At 35.3% G+C, this 20252-nt stretch overlaps 1 protein-coding gene across 1 annotated transcript in view; it reads right to left on the bottom strand.

Moving 5' to 3' along the window:
• Window positions 1-20252, bottom strand: part of MDGA2 (MAM domain containing glycosylphosphatidylinositol anchor 2) — a 779701-nt gene that overhangs the window by 201598 nt on the left and 557851 nt on the right. The window contains exon 7 of the mRNA XM_029952652.1: window positions 776-1105. Coding sequence (XP_029808512.1) covers window positions 776-1105 — 330 coding nt within the window. The remainder of the gene's footprint in view (window positions 1-775; window positions 1106-20252) is intronic.

The following is a 20252-nucleotide window of genomic DNA, read 5'->3' as shown; positions in this document are numbered from 1 at the left end:
CAAAGCTACGTTGGTGGCATCCCCATGCATACTGATTGCAGTTCACAGAATCACAGGGCTTTCTGAAAACATTACGAGTTAAGCTAGCATGTCCTTCCATACCAAAGTCCTGGAATTTACCTCATCTATAGATGTACCTTTGATTGAGAAAAAAATTGATAACATTTTAATTTTTAACTTTAAAAGAAGGAATTTCACTCCAGTACATTTTTATATTTAATCGTTTTCACTGTGAAGAGATTTTATCATAATGTTCTTCAAAAAGTCACATTGGATTACAAGTCTAACACTTTCACTGTCTGTTTTCATTAGTTGAAAATATATTTCTTATGTATTCTTATTGAATACTTCCAAATGGTCTCTCGGTATATACTTCTTAGGACTTAATATTTTGTTTGTTTAAAAGTTCCAAAATTTGTCTTAACTCTTTAGGTATTTGTTGTTTAACTTTGTTAATTAATATAATTTTAGGCTATACAGAGGGTTCCTCGTTAATTAAAAAAAACTCTGTTATTATTTAATCTGGAAGCCTATATCTAGCATAGCCAATGCTATTATTATTTGCACTACTGTAAAACCTCATGTAAATCTAAATCAAAACAGAAGTAACTGTCTTTTAACATGATATTTATTGGACGGTCAAAATGCTAGGATTTCGGTTTTAGGAAACTTAAATAATAATGTTCTTAGCTGGACTGAAGACTATTTTGTCTGCTAAATGTAAAGAAATGATTTTCAATGCAAACATCTTTGGCATCACAAATATGCTTCTTACCTGTACTGCTGGATATATTAACATCAATACTGACATCAGATATTCCTCCTCCCTTCAGAGATGCCACACACGTGTATGTCCCAAAATCCGTGAATTTTAAGTCAATGATGTCCAAGTTTGTTGTTCCCGGTGAGACATCCGGATCGGTCTGTGTAATAACCATCCGCTCAGAACTTCTCAACGGACGGCCATTTTTAAACCAACTAAATGTTAACTCCTCAGAAGGAACAGCTTCTACTTGGCAAGATATTTTCACCTCACGCCCAATCTGGATGTTGTCATCCTTGTGATAAGGATCTGGTGTGATCCAAAATCGTCCTTTTTTTAATGCTAAAATATAAAAATTCCATAAGAAGTTAGTGTTACTTCCATAATATTAAGGATTCATTCACTCTAGGTAATCATCTCTGGGCTGAAATAAAGTAAAACAAAATGAAATAAAATAAAGTGTATATATGTTTTGTTGTTATTCCAAGTAGTGCGAAAGTCAATAAACCTCATTTAGGGAACCTGGAAACAATCTGAGGATGTAAGTCATTTAGAGATTCTAAACATCTGATTTTTAAAAATTGGATATTTTCCAGTGGTATAAAAGATGCTTTAAGTTTACAGATAATAATTAAACATTGTTGCCATTGCATTTTGAACAAATGATGTAACCTGTTTATATAAAATCATTAGGTATTAGAGTTAAAAATAATAATATGGATCATTAAGCCCAATTCAATACCTGGCCACCCCTTAATTATGGTGCAATCTCCCAGAGAACTCAAATATTGCACAAATGTCAGATTAAAGAAACTTCTTCTAAGATTGTGTCTACATGCTGACCTAAACTAGTTTGGTAGGAATTGAGTCAGTTCACATCCATAAGCCATTTCCATATATTACAATAACCTGAATTGAAAACAATTGTATAAAAAAGCATTTACTATGACTGTTCTATTTCACCGTACATAGATGTTTCCAGTGAAACTGTTTTTTGGCTCTCTCATGCAGATGGCCCGAAGAATCTCTTGGCAGATGGTTTGGAAAACATGCTGTGTTTGTATCCTAACAGCAGTGCTTTCTGGGTCTAAAGGCAGTACTGTTCTCTCAACCTGGGTCAGAAGTGATGACTACCATTAGCTTCTGGGGGAGCATCTACTGGCCTCCCAAGGGGTCCAGTCATGAACTTTGAATGATACCATGGGACTAAATATAGAATAGGGTTTGCTCCTTTATTGATGGCAGTGATTCTTAGACATACCTTCTTCTCTTTACTAACATCCTACCCATTTCCCTCTCCCTTAATATCACTTAATACCCCTATATGATAAAACATAGCATATGCAATGAAATGCAATTATCAGAATAAAATACTGTCCATTCACTTTTAGCATCAAACCATATATAAATGACACTGGCAAAAATAATGTGGCTTTAAAATAACCTGTAGATAATGGAAGCCTTCTAAATGTATTGTGGGTAACCTGATTTTTCTTAGTTCATCCCATAAAAGAAAGAAAATATCATGGAAATCTTAGAACTCTATAAGAATGCACTAGAGAGTAATATCTTTTTAATCTTAAAAATTTTTGTCTTTATTTACTAGTCAGCCTCAAATATTTTCATCTGCTTTTTTGTTTGAATTCAAGTGAAGAGAGATAAATGAATATAAAAAATGATGTTTATATATTTCTTTTTATATTAGAAAAAATTAGTAGGGTTCCTGTTCAGGACTAGGTACTAGAGTAGACTCTTATGACCTGAGCTGAACAAAGGAGACATGGTCCTCACCCTCGTGTGCTGTCACAGCATGTTGTGTACGCATAGATTAGAGTCCAATTTATCCACTGCACACTTAGGATACTCATGTCTAGAAAACCACACTCTATAAAGATATTAAATGTTCTAATTTTGAAGAAATCTCAATCTCAGAGCATCCTTTAAAATATTGTTCAGAAAAGGTGCAAATCTTCATTCTTAATGAAAATGCCAAAAAAAAAAAACCCCAAATATTTAAATCACAGTCTCATATTGTTGTTTGTTACATTTTTCCACAAATAAAATGCAACTTAAGAACCTTATTTACTGCTAACCATGTCTTTATCAGTATTTGACTGTAGGATGAAATTAGGAGAAATTATGTCATTCTGTTACACAGGGCCATACATTTTAATTAGACACTGAGATATAACTTTGTGTCTAGAAAGGAAAATGTGCTGAAAACGCCTATATTTGGTATATAATATTGTGCATATACATTTCAAATGTAGTTAAAGTTCTATAGCACAAAGTAAATCATATCCTACAATATTTTTTCTTCTTTTAAGAATTCCTTGAGGGTGTCATGCTGAGTGAAGTAAGCCAGGCAGAGAAGGACAGAAACCATATGTTTGCACTCATAGGTCTAGCAGGAAAACAGGAGAGACCTAATGGAGAGCCAGGGGGAGCGGAGGAGGGAGAGAGAGTTGGGGAGAGAGAGGGATGCAGAACTTGAGAGACTATTTGAATGCTGAGAATGAACTGAGGGTTGAAGGGGAAGGGGGAGGAGGGAAAAGAGGTGGTGGTGATGGTGGAGGGCACTTAAGGGGAAGAGCACTGGGTGTTATATGGAAACCAATTTGACAATAAAATATTATGAATTAAAAAAAAAAGAATTCCAAAAAATTAATATGTCAAGGAGCATTTACTTTTATCAGCATCGTAATATTTAAATGAGTTTCCTTTCATTTTCTAATAATTCTCCTGATAATGTTTCTATAGAAAAAATGATACGTCTAAGTAAAATTTTTAAACAGACAATTCTTAATTTTAAAAATTCAAATATATATATTAATTTATTAATAGCTGCATCTGAAGGTACATTTAGAATGAATTTCATTCTAAAATTATGAGGGTAGACATTATGAGCACAACAAAAAATTCTGATGTTCCAGGGATTAACGTTTATTTACCAGGCAATTACTGTTTTCTAGGTCTGCTCTCTGCCTAGTGATGTATTAAATGGATACCATCACTGAGAGGTCTGCAAATTTATCAGATGAGTTAGATTTAAACAAAAAAATAATTCAAAGCCACTGACTTTTTTAAAAACCATAAAATCAATATTTACATTATGTGTTACAAACTGTTTTATTCATAGAAAATAACTTTTCAAATCCAAATTATAAAAAATATTAAAGATTATCACTCTGACAATCAACCAACAAATAAAATTCATTATGGTGTGTAACTATAATTTTTTATAAAAAGCAAAATAATCAAGTGGGGTTTTAAAATGAACACATTGCCACAAATATTTTTGTTCTCAGTATCAGGCCACTCTATGACTTGGCTAATGTCAATCACATTAGTCTCCTGAATGGCAGATTCTAAAAAGGAAAAGAGGGACAAGTCAGTCTGGCAAGTGAGCTAAAGTAAGGAATATCAGAAGACACCACATGGGTCATGTGACTGGAGAGCCATCTCATTGACTTTGTCTTGGTACGTCATAACAAAATGCCTAGTTTTGCACACAGAACAGAAATGTTTCAGAGAATAGAATAATGTGCATGTGTGTGCATGCGTGTGTGTGAACGCGCACACAACCATCTCTTGGACCAGCACACAGTTAAATTTACTTGATTTTCTAACTTTGGCTCCTCAGAAAACTAAAAGCATGGCTCTGTAAACTAAGCACAGGTACATTAAGATTTTGAAACCTAATTCTAGCTTTTCATTTCTATGTGGTTCAATATGGGCAATCTAATTTTTATGGGTCAAGTGCATCATTTATAAAAATAGGAGGTGATAGTAGGAGGCTTCCCCTGAGACTCATTGTGAGAAATCACTTATTAGCAACAGTGTAGAGCTTTGAAAATATAAAGTGTCTAATATAGTTAATCAACTGGGAAGCAGGTTCCTTCGTTTATAATTAAACACTCTCTTTTTCAGTGAACAATTTACAGTAGTTCATGCAATGTTAATTTAAAGTCATTTCCTGCTAACCAGTTAAGATTTCAAATGCTTAAAATCAATCTGCGATTAGTACCAAAGTATAACAAGGATCCAAAAGACATAACAAGCCTCTATAGAACTAAAGAAATTCTATGGAAAAAGAAAAAAGAAATCCCTTTCCCCAAATGCAATTTCTTAGTCTCACTATTGAAAATCCCCTAACACCAGCCTGAGAGAACATTAGATTTAGCTTAATGTATCATAAATTGTGATGGATGAACCTCAAAAGGTTCTTGTTTTGCCTGCCAGTTCATGTAAAGAATTGGCATCAAGCTGAGCCTCCGTTTGGGATGATCAGTTTAGAAACACTGCCATATAATCCATAGCCTCCCCCTCCCCCCTTTTTTAATATTGTGAACTGAATACAGACTTGGCCCACATTCACTTCTGACAAGTTACTCGTGAGTATATTGTAGGTATACTCACTGAAATCCCTCTACTCTGAAATTTAAACAGGTGCTTTGCAAAGAGAATAAAGCCAATGCGTTATATAGCAAGCCAACTGCAAAGATCTAGGTGGGCTTGCTGCTCACCTTTCCCTAGAGGTAAACTATATTTTTGCCTATGAATGGCTACAGCTCTGAGGAAGAATTCCATTATGTAAAATTAGAGGGCGCCTGGGCAGCTCAGTTAGTTGAGTGTCCAACTTCGGCTCAGGTCATGATCTCACAGTTTGTGAGTATGAGCCCCACAATGGGCTCTGTGCTGACAGCTCAGAGCCTGGGACCTGTTTTGGATTCCATGTCTCATTCTTCCTCTGTCCCTACCCTACTTGTTCTTTGTCTCTCAAAAATAATAAACTAGTGTAAAAAAAAATTTTAAAAGTAAAATTAGATTACTTCTTGAGTTTATTTTTGAATGAAAAACCACTGGCTTGGGAGATGTCTATGCCTGTGGTTTCCAGGATATAAGCTCAAAGAAGATAAAGACAAAGAGGAGACTGAGTTTGTATCTTGCCTATAAATATAGACTTAAAATTATAAAATGCACTGATTGTCAAATGTTCCACAGTATAGAGCATAAAGTGGTTCCAAAATAAAATATACTCTGTAGATGCAAGAAAAAGTGACATTAAATTCAGTGACATTAAAAATGTTTTAAATTTTGGGGCCCCTGGGAGGCTCAAGTCAAGTTGGGCATCTGATTTTGGCTCAGATCATGATCTCACAGTTCATGAGTTCGAGCCCTGCGTCAGGCCTCTATGCTGACAGCTCAGAGCCTGCAGCCTGCTTCAGATTCTGTGTCTCCTTCTCTCTCCCCTTCTCCCTTGCTCATGGCTCTGCCTCTCTCTGAAATAAACAAACATTTAAAAACATTTTAAGTGTTTTAAATTCTAATGAGGAAGCACCTCTTCACTGACATGCAATATCAGGTGTCAGCCTTTTAACCTCTGCTAAAAATATACCCATTTCACAGGAATGATGAGATGCAGAGCGACCACCATGCACTATTCTAAGTAGTTAAATTAGTTCAAAATCACCAAGTGTACCGATTCTTATAATATCAGTAGGATTCTGGACTGCTCGGCAACCAGCAAAATGTTGCAGAGAGAAACGAACTTAGAAATCATTAATAGTGTAATCAGATAAACAAAGATTGATTTTCTACTTATTTTCTTTTTTTTACTTATTTATTTTCTATTAAAGACAATAAAAATATTTAAGAGGGAAAAGGAGTATTTGCCAGTCCCATATGATGTCAATTGAATAAACAGTTGGAAATAAATTACATGAGCAGAACAACCTAAGAAATAGTAAATGATATTATATATAATCCATCCTATTATAATTAGATGACAGTCCTTCTCTTCAAGGAGACAGTGAAAATCTAGTGAGTGGGGCCATGCCTCATTCTACTTTACTGTCTCCGGATTTTGAAGCTGGTTCCTTGGTCTAGTTGGTATTTAGGAGTCTTTTCAAATTTAATTAAATATGACATTTTGAAGCATTAACTTTACAAATCTTAATCATCTCCATTCAGTCTGATATCCATGTTAACTCTGTTTGGTAGTCCTGTGTTCTGATATGCATCAGGGTGGGGGGAATAAGATAGAAAAAAGAAGAGATTTGAAGTCTATTATGGTTCAGGGGTTCTGTTTTAGGAGCAGAATAATACTCGGTGAATAAACAGTATTGATATAGGAATATATATAAAGAAGAGGATTCTGTACAGGAAAAATCAGGAGACCTCATTCCATCATGGCCACTGATTAGCTAGTTACGTATCCTAATCATATAATGTGTCAGGGACATGAGTTATCAAATTAATATGTTACTCATCCCTCCTTTATAAAGAGCCCAGATTTCATGCAAAAGGTTTTGTTTACATTCTTTCAAGCTCAGTTGATAATCATTTCTAAAGAAAGATGAAAGAATGAGGAAAATTGACATCTAAGCACAGTTATATTACCTGAAACAGTATTTACTAAAACTTGTTTCAGGAAAAGGTCAATAGGGATCATGTTAAAAGGAAGCAGAACAAATAGTGTGGAGAGATTGAGTAAACGAATAAGTTTGCTTTCCTGCAGAACTTTCCAGTGCTTTGAACATGTTAACACACACTTTGCAATACTCCTAGAGGGTCTTACAGTATTTTTTTAAAACCTTTATTTGCGAAACATCTTTCAGGATCAGCACCTCACAGAATAAAGAGAACCTATCAATCAATGAGAATTACTGAAAAGACTCTAAAATTAGATTTAATTTTTGATGTTTCAGGAATTTCCATTATGAGCATCACAAAATAACTGGTGGATGTAACTCTTTAGTAAAAATAAAATTTAAGATTAGAAAACTAAAGGAAAGGGAAATATTTTTAAACTTACTAAATGTACCTAATTGCACACCAAAATTATAAAACATATTTTAGAGCCATGTCATAAAGCTAACTGCCCCAACAAGAGTGTGTCTCTTCCCTTTCCCAACTAACCAGCATTTAAAATATGTAATTCATCAGTTTGTTCCTATCTTGGGAATGTGCACTTTGGAATATGCAAATAGAATTAAAAAGGAAGTAAGTGTAATAGCTTCTGTACAATGTACAATTATTGATATACACTAGTAAGACTCAATCTAGCTCAGATGCCTGCAGAAATAACAATATTTACTAACTTATACCTCATGTTGTTATGAAAAAGCACTTAAAGTGTCATTATAAGAAGAAGTAAAAGGCATCTGGGTGGCTCAGTTGGTTAAGCATCTGACTTCAGTGCAGGTCATGATCTCACAGTGTGTGGGTTCAAACCCCACATCGGGCTCTGTGCTGACAGCTCAGAGCCTGGAGCCTGGAGCCTGGTTAGGATTCTGTGTCTCCTTCTCTGCCCCTCATCGACTAGTGCTCTGTAACTCTATCTCTGTTTCAAAATTGAATAAACACTTAGAAAAGCTTAAAAAATGAAAACTTAAAGCTTCTAGAAGATGGATAGGAGTCGTGAGGTCGTTTTGTGTTATGTATAATTAGGTACTCGTACACTGCCCTTTATCTAACAATTCCAATTGCCAATCTGTAGTATGAATAATGCAAGGATAAAAAAAATCATTACATCCATTTCCTGAAAGTACTTTAAAATAGCACCCCTGATAATTTGAATGCAGAATTAGATTCTGGAAGGATGTTGGGGTTCTGTTAAATCATGAAGTATCAAGGCTTTATTTATTTTATGAATTTTCTCAAAGCTAATTACTGCGTTTAATCATTCAAGTTGTTTAAGTAAAGTATGGTTGAATTTTAATTCTTTTAAATGTCCTTTCTCAATAAAATAATTGCAGGTAAGTATTTTAGGTAGTAATTAAAGTAAGAAAGAATCTTTTAGATGGACACATCTTTTAGATGGTCCTTATTGGTTTAAACTCTTCCTTGAGAAAAGGGAAAACAAATGGACTAAAATAATAATATCATTATCATTATTATTTTCCATCCTTAACAACTCAGGTCTATCTTAAGGAGACAAATATATATGGTCCATATATTATCAAAATACCTTTATAATGTCATAAATAAACACAAATATGTTCAAACCATGGCCACTACATAAATTTTATTTGACACAGCACAATATCTTAGCACCACTTATCTGAATCGGAGAATATTAATCAGCACAACTTCCTGCCCTCTGATGTCACAAATTAACAGGCAGTCTGAGTTCACCTTTCCTATCAAATTTCATAATATCCCTTTGCTAGGCCAGAGTAAACTATATTTTTTGTTAGTTTTAAGGACCCAGGACTAGAAACAGCTATAACATGAATTGAAGCTTTGAAAGGCCTGGGCTAAATATAGTTCTTTTGAAGTCCTTTTGAAAACAGTACATCCTTAATATTTATGGAATTGATCATGTAGCAGTGAAAAATGGAGGAAAATAATGAGAATAACTAAAACTAAGAATCTTTCCTTACTTTTCTTGTTTTCCTTGTTTTTTGTCTCAAAGCGGTGGCCTTTTTCCTTTCCAAACTCATCCTGCCCGTCTGGCAACCTCTCTCATTGCACCCCGATGACTCACATACTTTTGGGTATCCACTTGCTTTTGAAATTTCAACGTTTTTTTCCATAATAGGTTTACTCTTAGCATAGAAAATCATTTAGGTCACATTGAAACTTAAAACACTCTTTTATTCTTAACTCTGATAAGCCTTCAAACTATTTGTGGAATATTTCTTAAAAAATGCACAGTGAAACCCCGGTAACCCCCACTATTCCACCACGCACTCATTCACACACTGGTTTCACTGGGACTATCATGGCTTGAACACTCAAATGTTAACAATAGCCTCTTCACCAATTAAGTTATTGATGTTTTTTTTTTCAGGTCTTCTCCATTTTTATTTATCACTTACATTTTGTACTCCCTATCCTTTTACATTATTGATTTCTTCCTTCTTGAAAATCTCTTTTCTACTGGTGTCTACGGTGGTAAAATATGAGATCATATTTATGAAAATAAATAAATCAGTTGGCTTTGCTGTCCTGCATCAACACTGTCATGGCATGTGTTCTACTTTCTTGGTTCGTGTTTTTTTTTTTTTTTAATCCATACGTAGTTGTAAAGTCAGTCTTTGTTGAGAAGGAAATTATTTTTATAAATTATTTTACCATATTCATAGACCAGGGATATTTTCCTTAATCCATTTTGATGCCCATGTTTGAGGACAGAAAATCATTGTTTTGCTTGTTTTGTTTCTTTTTAAGCAAAATATTGTGACTGGATCAATGCACATTTCAATTTAAAACAAAGCTAAACCATTGATACGTATTCTTTCATTTTAACATTAAAGAGCAAGAAAAATAACCTAGATATTTAAATGACCAAGGGAAACAAATCTGTATTCCTTTGGAATTTACAGAATGATCTTAACTACCTTATCTTGCCTTGTAAGAATCTGAAGAGTCAAAACCATTGATGAGACCACTTAACATTTCCCTCTGCATGACCAAGTACTAGGTTTCTTTCTAACTTTAGACCCCTGACCTTCCTTTTCTTAGAGGATTTATTCAGAAAACTTGTAATTGTAATTTCTTTCTTCTTTCCCTTTGATATGGAAATTTCCTACAGGGCAGAATGTCTTGAGAAATGCCCTTCTCAGCATCTGGGAGTCATCCCTTTAAAAAGTAATCCTTGAAGGGGACAGTGCATCTATCTCCCAGTCTCTATAGGCAGGTAGGAGCTTAACTTTGAAAAGTGAAAGGACCATTTATGTGCACAGATGGCTTAATCCTGTGGACTGTCCTCTTTCCTAATACCTTCCAGGACTTTTCCATTAGCTGACCCCAGCATTTAAAGCTCCCCTTATCTTTTGTTTCAGTGGAGTTGAGTTTAATCTATCTACTCTATTCCAGCAGTCGTGACCCCTGTTTCAAGAGCCTTGAATGCAGTCTTCCTACTTTTATAACCTGTCTGGTGCAATTCTTCTTTCACACAATTAAATGTAGTCACAAACATTATTGAATAGATCAAAGTAGGATCAATCTAGAAAATTCACTGCTGCAAAGATTCTAACACCAAGGAAATAATGCTTATGGTTATAGTGTGGGCGCGCGCGCGCACACACACACACACACACACACACACACACACACAGTATGTTGTTCAAAGATCAAATGTCACAAAAGGTATGCTTCCTCCAAAGTGATAATCTAGAATACCCTTCAGGTCTAGAGTTTCTGATAACAGACCGCAAGACAAGTGTCTAGATTTGTGGGTTAACTAACAGATGACAGGGCTGCTAAAATGAGATGTGAAAAGATGGGTTCTGAACTTAAATAACATTCATATATGTGTTATAAAGAGAAATGTGTAACATTTACTTGAAAAAAGTACATCATACTTGCTTTAGAAGTTTTTAAAGCATATTTTAGAAATACACATTATAGTTTATTTTCTCTTTTTAATGGGAAAATTGTGGCATATAAGAAAGTAAGATCAAAATGATGGTGACATTGAAATATTGTTAGATCCCATACATTTGGTAGTTGGGTTACAAATTGGCTCTGATCTTTACAGGAACAAAAGCAAAGAGGGAAATTGTAATTTCATATTTCACAGTTTCTGTCAGTTAAAGATACTCAAACACCTTACATTAATAACAACAACAACTATTCCTGATTCAACATGAATGGGATCTATCTTCTGAACTTGTATAAAGTAGACCGACAATAAGCACTTCGAACCACAACCCATGATGATCATAAGAGTGTAATTCATATGACTAGTTCTCAATCTGTCTCTTAAGGTAAGTGAATTACACCAGTTTTACATAGGAACCTAAGGAGTACAGTCTAGATGCACAGGTGCTCAAGTTAAAGATAAATCCAAAGATTTGTCTTGGTAACTATTCAGCAAGAATGAATACGAGTTTATATTCTATGAGAATGACCCAGGGAAATTGTCACTGTTGGTCTTGATTGGGGGGGGCGGTGGTACTATATGTTGAGGGTTATATGAAAATATATACTTTAAGTGTTAACTGACATGGAAGTAAGATTCACATAATCTTAGAAAGGAGAAAAGGTGACCTAGGAGCCAGTCTCTGGGAAGAGGTAGATAGTGGGATATCTGTGGACAGGGACAAGAGAGGTAGCACTGCATGTGCCAGCACCAGTGAAAATATTTAAGAACTGGAACATGCTGAGTGCAATTAAAAAAATGGTTCCACAATATGCCCAGGTTAAATCAACTGTTGCATTACTTAGAGAGTTGTTGGATATAAGCCAGTGCAATGTTAGAACATATTTATCAGACAATATGACTTCTGTATTAAAAATGTTGATCTGAACTCACTCTCAAAGTAAATTATGAGACGATAAGTCCAGTAATCTGTTAAAGTTATCGCTACTACTGAAGATTAAAACCATGACATTAGAACAGTAGTTTTCCAAGTGTGGACTCTAAACCAGCAACAACAGCATAACCTCAAAATCTGTTAGAAATGCAAGTTGTTGGGTATTACCTTACAGTAAACCTGCAATTCCCAGAGTCAGTGCCCACCTCACACGAAATCTACAATTACTCAGGTAGGACACTGCCATCTGCATTTTAACAGGTCCAAACGTGTGGTTCCGATGTATGTTCAAGTTTGACAACTGCGGTCTTTGGAAAGTTATCTTTCGCCCGCTAGAAATGCAAGGCCAGAGGAGAATGAGGCAAGTCATCGGCTCATCTAGGACTAAGTTATTATAGGGCATGCATAAAAGTGGCCAGAATATCATTTTTTTACTTTATAAGCCCCCAGGAGAGTGATTATCCTGATTATATTACTTCAAATATTATTAAGGAACAGCTCCTAAATGTATCAATAACAAAATTATTTACATTGATCTCATACTACTTAGGATGTAACTACTTCCTTTCAACACAGTTAAAGCTTGAAGAAAGTTTCACAAAACCAGTGATTTCGAGATGTCTTCACAAGCCGATAAAGATATTAAGAGTATCAATATTAAGTATCTTAAGGTCATCATTCTTTACCTAAGAAATTCTAACTCTCAAAGTATTTTGAATCTAACTAATCCTCATTTAGGCAAAATTTAGAAGAATTAGTATGTTCAGAATTTGGGATCAAGAAATGCACAGTACATCAGCTTTCATCTGAGTGCCAATGACTTCTTGAAGAGTCAATATAGAGAATAAGTGAGTATGAAGAGTAAGTATTCTGGGGTCAGATTATCTGGGCTCTAGAATAAATTCATCATTTACTAAATGTAATGTAAAATGACCTTGTGCAATATAACTCAGTCTTCCAAGTCTGAAAAATGGAGATCATAAAATTTAACCATGAAGCTCTGAATATGTTGATGCCTAGACAGAGTAAGCAAATAGTAGATGCCAGCTGCTTTCTATTCAATGTTTCCTGACTCACAATGTATCTCTTGCTATGCTTGCTGCCAAAGATACAAAGATGGAAGAGCCTAATGGTGGAGAAAAGCATAGAAATAAATTTTACTTACAGTGCAGTAAAATCAAAGATATAGAGTATTACCTATTATTCAAGGGAATACTTTATTTTTATTATTTAAAAATTTTTTAAAACATTTATTTAATTTTGAGGGAAAGTGACAGAGCAGGAGTGGGGGAGGAGCTGAGACAGACACAGAATCCGAAGCAGCTCCAGGCTCTGAGCTGTCAGCACAGAGCCTGATATGGGGCTCCAGCCCACAAACCATGAGATCATGACCTGAGCCAAAGTCAGCCTTAACGGAATGAGCCACCCAGGGGCCCTGTAAGGGAATACTTTCAAACAAACAAACAAAAACAACTAGTTACTGTGGAGAAGGGGCAGGGAAGGTCTGAGAATTAGGGGAAAAGAGAAAGGTTGTAAATGCGGACAAATCATTCCAAAGAGTGGAGTCCATCATAAGTATGTGGGACAGGGATTTTTACAGTACCAACAACTCTAATTCAGCTTTCACTAATTCTAGCAAAGAGCCTCGCGATTCTACAAAATGTATTTTTCTGTGATTTCAACCATTCATGTCCATTCCCCTCCAGGCTCTCAGGTTGCAAGTTTGGTCCTCTTTCCTGAGTTAACGTCGTAAACTGCGCACCTGACCTCAGCTCCAGCCTTCATGGAGTATCAACATCCACCTACCATTTTCTTCTTGGTTTTTCTTACATTCTACCTCACAACAAGGTCCTTCCCATGTATCTATAAACACAATCATAATCTCCTCATTAATTACAAGAAGGCAATGGTAACTAAATAATACAGAAAGCCTTCTCTCAACTTTATATCCTGAAGCTACTTATTTATGTTCTTTACCTTTCTGGTTGTCAAAACAGTAACATAAAAACTACTTACCCTCGACTTCTTTCAGGTTAGTTCTGATTCTTACCAGTGCCAAGGTTGTAACAATTGCTAGTGAAGACACATTCCAGGAGCTACGTTTTCCCCTTCTCTCCCTGCAGCATCTGCTGTGCCCTGACCTTTTGTTTCCAGCTCCCAGATAACTCTATTCCTATTTCCTCTGTCCTGAATCTGGGCTCCACTTTTCTGTTCTCTGTCTACACTCTCACTTCACAACTTGCTTTGACGTCCATCGTTTCTGGCTTAGCAGATGCCATCTGAGCAAAACCTTCTGGCGCCACCTCTCTGAGTTATACTTGTTTATTTCCAGTCCCCTGCTAGGTTTCTATGTGATGCATCACTTCTGAGCCTGTGTGCCTAAAACCTACTTGTACTACTGCTTAAGGAATATCTCGATTTCCCTCCCCGTCATTAATAACACCTTCTTCTATAAAAACAATCTTTTATTTTTTGCTGCTTGGAGGCTCCCAGAATTTGCCATTGCCATTGCATATACATGATATGGGCATCTTCTCAAAGCTGTGTGTCCAATCGTACCCAGTTACCTAAACCCAAATCCAGTGTTATGGCTTTCATAATAGCTTTCCCCAATTCATGCTATTAAGACTAAACTCTATCTTCCAGAAAACCCTTTTCCACATAGCTGTTTTCAAACTACTTTGTATGTTCTGGACTTACAAGCTTCTGGAACAGAGGGGTACTTTACATCACTGTCTTCCTGAGCACTCTGTCTTCCACATGTCTTACATTGTGGTTGGTGATATGGAAAAACAAATAAGATAAACAAAGATGTAAAACTTTTCCTCCACTAGAGACGTATCTGGAGCTATTTCCAAGTAGTTATCATACTGATTGTTGTCACCTAGTAATAACTTGGACAAATGTAGTTAATTGTGTCAATTATTTTTCTTATTTAAAAATTTTTAACAGTTATTTATTTTTGAGAGACAGAGAGAGACAGATCATGAGCAAGAGAGGGGCAGAGAGAGAGGGACATGCAGAATCAGAAGCAGGCTCCAGGCTCTGAGCTGCCAGCTCAGAGCCTGATGCGGGGCTCAAACCCCTGAACATGAGCCGAAGTTGGGCACTCAACTGACTGAGCCACCCAGGTGCCCCGATTTTTTCTTATTTTAAGAAGTTGTTTGACACATGAATTTAAAAGCAACTAATTATTGTTATTTATACCTACAAGTAGTGCTGGTGACAGTAATGGAGTTTGTGCTTTACAGCTCTGGATTATTCTTCTCAGATTAAACTAACCTGAATTATTATGACCCTTTGAAAATCAACAAAAATAGAAAAGTCATTATCAAATATCAAAATAAAATACAAAAAGTAATCACCAAATAAAACTATATGAGGAAATTAACTTTGACTCAATATAAGTATTTGTTCAGAAAATAGATTAATCCTCCTTCCACAAGTGGTGTCAATTAGGGAAGGTGCCTGACAAACATGTCTTTTGTGTGCTACTCCTCAAAATCTTGTAGAACTTTGTTTCAGAATATTTTTCTTAACTGAATTATAACAAATGATCTAGTATTCTAAAAAAATACTTAATAGGGGAAAGAAATAAAACTATTAATTCTTTGTCTTGGTAATTCTCCAGATATTTTGGCAAAAATGTTAAACAAAAATCTAAAACCATTGGACCATCTGATATATAACACATGCACTATTTTCATTAATATCTTAAAATTCCTTGCAATTTGAAATTAAAATGACACATTTTTTTCTTACATTTCTTACACATACATGGCCATGTATGACTGCAAAATCTTGGGGCAGATGAAGATGTATAAACGCGGCTGGTGTGGTAGACTGCCATGATCTATCAAGGCAAGCCAGAGGTTATATGTTAACGTTGCAGCAGCCAAAAACAATGAGGAAAGCTTGGCCAGCTGTGAAATTGACAGTATATGTAGAGTAAAAGCAAAATAGCTGCATAAGAGAAGTACTAGCATTTTGTAGACTGGTCACCTTAGGAAGGGCACAGGCTAGAGTGATAAACAGTATCTATGAATATTTTCTTGAAAAAAATGAGGGAATAATTTTAAAAGACTGATTATTTTTTAAAAATGCTCATTTCAGGCTTAAAACATCAGGCCCAGGGGAATCCAGCAAAGGGGACTTAATATGTAGAAAATGAGGAGATATGTGACATATCAATTTAAGGATCGGTTTTCGTGCATTGAGGCCACTGCTTCCTAACCAAAAGGAAACAGCGTCACAATGTCTGAGCCCATCCACCCGTGATTCCAGGTAAGTTACCTTAGGGTAATGTACATTTTTAGGCTACAACTAAAGATTCTGACTCATGCCTCAAGATGAGAATTACTGACCTAAGGAAAAAGTTGAAACACATTTCCAAATGAACTCCATTATTTGCTATTCTGGATTAATATTCTGAAAGGTACTGAGCAGCAATAACTTTGAGATCAAAATCCCTGGCAAGTAACCACAGTCTATACAAATACTTAACCAAAGTGTCCCATGCTTTCATAGTCTGACAAGGCAGCATCCTACAAAAACTGGATAGTTTGAAGCTCACTGCTAAGTAGAAGCTTACCCTAAATTAGCTCAGAGTGTTGAAGACACAAACTCCTTATAATGACAACGTATAAAACAAAACGTCCATCTCAAATATTTAAAATATAAATTCAATTTAGATTTTAGTAGAGAATAACCCACGACCTGTACCTGTTAACTTCTTCCCAAATCTGAGGGAAAATTATTAAGGCAACACCTTAGATAACTTCACTCACATATTTTTCCTGAAGGGAATAAAATAATCTCTCAAAAGTAAATTTAAAAAATTGTTTATTTACTTTTGAGAGAGAGAGAGAGAGAGAGAGAGAGAGAGAGAGAGAGAGAGAATGAGCATGAGAAGGGAAGGGACAAAGACAGAGGGAGACACAGAATATGAAACAGGCTCCAGGCTCTGAGCTGTCAGCACGGAGCCCAATATGGGGCTCAAACTCATGAACTGTGAGATCATGATCTGAGCTAAGTCAGATGCTTAAACTGACTGAGACATCCATGTGCCTCTCAAAAGTAAAACTTTTTAATGTTTATTTTTTTTGAAAAAGACAGAGAGAGAGAGAGGAGGGTGAGAGAGAGGGAGAGAGAATCTCAAGCAGGCTCCAAGCTGTCAGTGCAGAACCAGACATGGATTTTGATCTCATGAACCACGAGATCATGACCTGAGCCAAATCAAGAGTCAACTGCTGAACAGACTGAGCCACCCAGGTGCCCCTCAAAAGTAAATTTTTTGAAAAAAAAATTGAGTTGATTACTTAGCAACACAATTATGCAGCATTTGCACTTCTATTTCTTCATATACAGATGACCATTATCATACATTAATTCTAACCATCTTTCCTATCCAGTCTGGATAACATCTTGGAACCATTTGGGACATAGTTCTATAGGCAGTCATATTATTTTATGAGCATTTGGCACGCATGAACAGGCCTTTCTGACAGTTACTTAATCTTCACTTGACACAAAATTTCCTTAAGGACCCTCAATAATTTGTAGGTTGTTTGGGTGATTTTTTTTTAGACATTTAAAAAATGCACAAATAAGGACAGTATGTAATTAAAAACCATTTGATAAGGCATCATTAATAGGCTGAGAGATGAACAAGCTATTAACTGCTCCAAGAAACTAAGTTTCTGTTTAATAAATTGAGAATAATCCAAGCAGTGATGAAATTTCATTACTTCAATATTTTAGACAGTAGAGTAGATCAGCATGGAATTCTGGTTTTATTAAGTATATCTTCATTCTCAACATCACTTGAGATAGAAGCTGGCATAAAGTATTATTAGATTCCAGGCAAATCATATATGAAAAATACAGATAATTTCTTAGAGCACCATTTTAATAATAAAGCTTAGTGACAAGGACAGTCAAGTTATTTGTCCCTTTGCACTCAATTTTACTGAATCCAAATGTCCACAATATTGCTGATAGTACGTAGTTTTAAGTTGGGTTGACAAAAAATGAATGCTGTCAAATGTCCTGTGTTATATGGGTCAGTTGTTTTTCTCATGATTTCTATTTGCAGTCCTCCTGGGATTCAACAAAACAGAATAAAAGAACTATGGAAAGGTAGAGGTTAAAATTTTGTCTCATTCAATTAAACATATACTTACTGAGGATAAGTTACATAATTCAGCCTTAGAGCGACCTGGTCTGTCATCATATACCGGGAAGAAAACATGATTCTAAAACAAAGCTGAATATGTTAAGAGAGTAAAAGTAGTAAAAATAGCTTGATTTATATTGTACTTATGTTTAATTCAATGATTTCTGGTTGAAGAGATATATGTTCTATTTAAACAGCCTCTAGTTTATTTGGGGACACGGGATTATTTTGTTTTTCTCCCATGGAAACTTTGGAAGAGTATTACTTCAACAGGAAGACCACTCGTGACTATCAACTTAAAATATTTTTCTATAAAGGAACTTTTGAAAGAGATATACCTTATTTACATATTATGATTTATTTTCTCCCAAGTCTTACTGAATAGATATTATTGCAATTTGACTTGATTTTTTTGGAAAGAAATAGGATACAAATGCATTAGTTAAAAGGTAGAGAATTGTTCCATTTTAAATTGGAGTCATCAAGCACACCTTATCATTATACTGTGAGAATTATAATTACCAATCCTTTGATTAGATTATTCTAGAAAAATAGGTAGAATCAATAAGCATTGCCATGTTATAATTGTTAAGGGATAGTTTTGAGTAATATTGTGTTTATTATTAATGAATATTAATTAAGAACATGGTTATATAAAATGCTACAGTCTCTGTTGCTCAGCAATGCTTTATGCACCCACCCTTTCCCATGCTCTTGTCCATTCTCTAAAATCTGTTAACATCATCTTCAAACTTCCACCTAAGCCCATCTCTCAGTGTCAGCAAAAGCTATAGCCTCTTACTTCATCAAGAAAAAGAACTGGTATTAGGTATAAATGGGTATAAATGCTCATGATCCATTCCAATCCAAAACAAAGCATATCTATAATTGTAAGTCCTTTTACCCTTCTCTTCTGCCTTAAGATGAGCCCTTCTGTGCTCGACCATGACTGTGCCTGCATCCATTCTGTTCTACTACTCCCTCTGTCCATCTCTCTCTTCAGTTTTCAACCTCCCCTTTGGCACTGACTACCTGAGTCAAGCTTTCGGAAATGCTCAGCTTTGTCTTCCTAAAAAGAATCTTTCCCTCCTTCCCACTTGTCTCATTCACTGTCAACTTCGCCAAGTACTCGTTCTACACAAACTTTCTTTCTCAAATCCAAGTTACCCCCATAAGCGGCTGCTGATGGGCTTTCGATCCACCTCTTGTGTGTCACAGCACACCAGTGGCACCACTCATTCTCCAGTTTCAATCCTTGGTGACCTTCTGGCAAACTGCACCATGCCATCATTTGTGAAGTCTGTTTAGTTATTGTTGTTAATGTTGTATTGCTTTTGAAACAACACTGTTTCTGGTTCTCATTTTACCTCAATTCTCTCAATTTTTACAAATTGTTGCATCCCTCAACTGCACGTGTTTCCAGAGGTCTGTTTCTGGGTTGTGTATATTACATTGCTTTTATTTATATAGGATGAAATAGAAGCACAGAACAACTTATTGAAAAGATACCAGTAAGTATTAAACTGACAAAAATAATAATGTCAAGTCAAGTAATATTTTAAGTATTATTTTGCAAAACTGCTTATATAAGAATACATAATTCAAGCATTAATGAAATCTCGAAGCTTCATATGATTTGTCCACTTGAGATTTTTCTGCAGGGTCAGGAATATCAGATAGAGAATTCAGACACAAAGTGCTTTTAGGACATAATAAAAAATATACAGCTAAACCCCAAAATACAACAGTCTATTCAGCAAAGGACTATCATTGTGAGCTTATCTTGGGAAATGAGGTGTTCCTTAAAGTGGCTGAATTACACACAATGCTATACCATAGAAACTGGTAACGATGAACAGTTCCTAAATTATTGCTGAAAAAATATATACCTATTAACATGTTACTTTCAGTGTACAATGCCGGCAATTAAGACATCTACAATAAGGAAAGAAAGAACTGTAAATTTAATTCACAATTTAAATTTTTCATTATTTGCTGATTGAGCTATTTGTCAATTATTGTTTCTGTGCTGTTGATCATTATATTG

Source organism: Suricata suricatta, chromosome 9 (assembly GCF_006229205.1).
Source record: "Suricata suricatta isolate VVHF042 chromosome 9, meerkat_22Aug2017_6uvM2_HiC, whole genome shotgun sequence".
NCBI classification, from domain to species: domain Eukaryota; kingdom Metazoa; phylum Chordata; class Mammalia; order Carnivora; family Herpestidae; genus Suricata; species Suricata suricatta.
The sequence above is the reverse complement of the archived record's forward strand: the minus strand, read 5'-3'. Positions and strand labels throughout refer to the sequence as shown.